This window comes from Babylonia areolata, unplaced genomic scaffold, assembly GCF_041734735.1.
Source record: "Babylonia areolata isolate BAREFJ2019XMU unplaced genomic scaffold, ASM4173473v1 superscaf3, whole genome shotgun sequence".
In the NCBI taxonomy this organism is placed as follows: domain Eukaryota; kingdom Metazoa; phylum Mollusca; class Gastropoda; order Neogastropoda; family Buccinidae; genus Babylonia; species Babylonia areolata.
Genome location: NW_027468367.1, coordinates 144,291 through 145,979, shown reverse-complemented (window position 1 = coordinate 145,979; position 1,689 = coordinate 144,291). Strand labels below are relative to the sequence as shown.

Genomic DNA, 1,689 nt, shown 5'->3' with positions numbered 1-1,689 from the left:
CTGACAGCACGACACAGCAGAACGTCCACAACATTGTCTTCGTTTTAAGGTGACAGTGTTCATCGTCTTCTTGGGTTTTTGTTGTTGTTGTTGTTGTTTTCCTTTCCTGCCTCACGCAGTTTTGGACGAAACGTTTGCTCGCAGAGGCTCCACTCAGTTTATTTTTACAAAGAGGGAACAATCTCGCTGTGTTTTCGGTCAAAGAAACACCAGGTTTACATCTTATTGTGACGAAACTTTGCTCGCAGAAGCACGAACCACATTGCTGGCGGTGAAATGTTGCATTGTTGCTGTCACAAAACGACCATATTTACAATACATGTTTTCAAGCTGACTAAAATCTGAACTATTTCAACACGCACTCACAAGACAAAGCAACGGACCCGTGCGGTTCAATCTTTAACACGCAACAACAGTAACACAACCATCGCCAACACTGTTGAGAACAGTTACAGTTTCAGTTTTATAAGGTGGTGTACAACAGTAACACAACCATCGCCAACACTGTTGAGAACAGTTACAGTTTCAGTTTTATACGGTGGTGTACAACAGTAACACAACCATCACCAACATCGCTGACGGCTTTTTCAGTTTCAGTTTCAAGGCGTGTGTCAAAACGTGCGAAGGACTGCGCTGATCCAAACACGCTAACAAGTTTCCTGTCACTCCAGCCCGAGATACTGATGCTGATGATGAAGACGACCACCGTCCTGTTCGCTGTGTCGCTGTGGACACTGATGCTGGCTCTCAGCGCAGCACAGAGTGGTCAGTACCAGCCAGCTTCCTCAAGTCTCCAGCCGCTTCAGACCGACAGGAATGGTCAGCAAGTCCGCAACGACGCTTCTGTGGCCTCTGCTGCCGGCCGTTCGGACACCGGGAGCGCTGCCAACAGCCCCAAAGACGGAGGAGACCTGCCCGACCTTTTTCAAACGTTCGACAAATACCTTCTTCAGAGTCTGGAGGACACCTATTATCGGCTGAGGTGTGGCGTGGTGTGATGTGGTGTGGCGTGGTGTGATGTGGTGTGGCGTGGTGTGATGTGGTGGGTGTGCTGTGCTATAGTGTGATGTGGTGTGGTGGTGTGATGTGGCGTGGCGTGGTGTGGTGTGCTGTGGTGGGTGTGGTATGCTGTCGTGTGCTGTGGCGTGGCGTGGCGTGGCGTGGCGTGGCGTGGTGTGGTGGTTTGGAGTGGCGTGGTGTGGCGTGGTGTGGTGGTGTTGAGTGGCGTGGCGTGGCGTGGTGTGGTGGTGTTGAGTGGCGTGGTGTGGTATGGTGTGGTGTGGCGTGGCGTGGTGTGGTGTGGCGTGGTGTGGTGTGGTGGTGTGGCGTGGCGTGGCGTGGCGTGGCGTGGTGTGGTGGTGTGGTGTGGTGTGGCGTAGCGTGGCGTGGAGTGCTGGTGTGGCGTGGTGTGGTGTGGTGGTGTGGCGTGGTGTGGTCGTGTGGTGTGGTGTGGCGTGGTGTGGTGTGGCGTGGTGTTGTGTGGCGTGGCGTGCTGTGGTGTGGTGTGGCGTGGTGTTGTGTGGCGTGGCGTGCTGTGGTGTGGTGTGGTGTGGTGTGGTGTTGTGTGGCGTGGCGTGCTGTGGTGTGGTGTGGTGTGCTGTGGCGAGGCGTGGTGTGGTGTGGCGTGGTGTTGTGTGGTGTGGCGTGGTGTTGTGTGGCGTGGCGTGCTGTGGTGTGGTGTGGCGTGGT

The 1,689-nt window shown here is 54.9% G+C and overlaps 1 protein-coding gene across 1 annotated transcript; it reads left to right on the top strand.

Moving 5' to 3' along the window:
• The first annotated feature begins 15 nt into the window (after positions 1 to 15).
• Positions 16 to 998, top strand: LOC143278180 (uncharacterized). Its single transcript, XM_076583213.1, has 2 exons — positions 16 to 49; positions 672 to 998. The coding sequence occupies exon 2, from the start codon at positions 684 to 686 to the stop codon at positions 996 to 998; it is 315 nt and encodes a 104-aa protein (XP_076439328.1). The 5' UTR covers positions 16 to 49; positions 672 to 683.
• Positions 999 to 1,689: the final 691 nt, after the last annotated feature.

What these genes read in the sequence shown, in the direction of transcription:
- LOC143278180 (XM_076583213.1), top strand. Translation starts at nt 684, where the DNA reads ATGCTGATGATGAAGACGACCACCGTCCTGTTCGCTGTGTCGCTGTGG.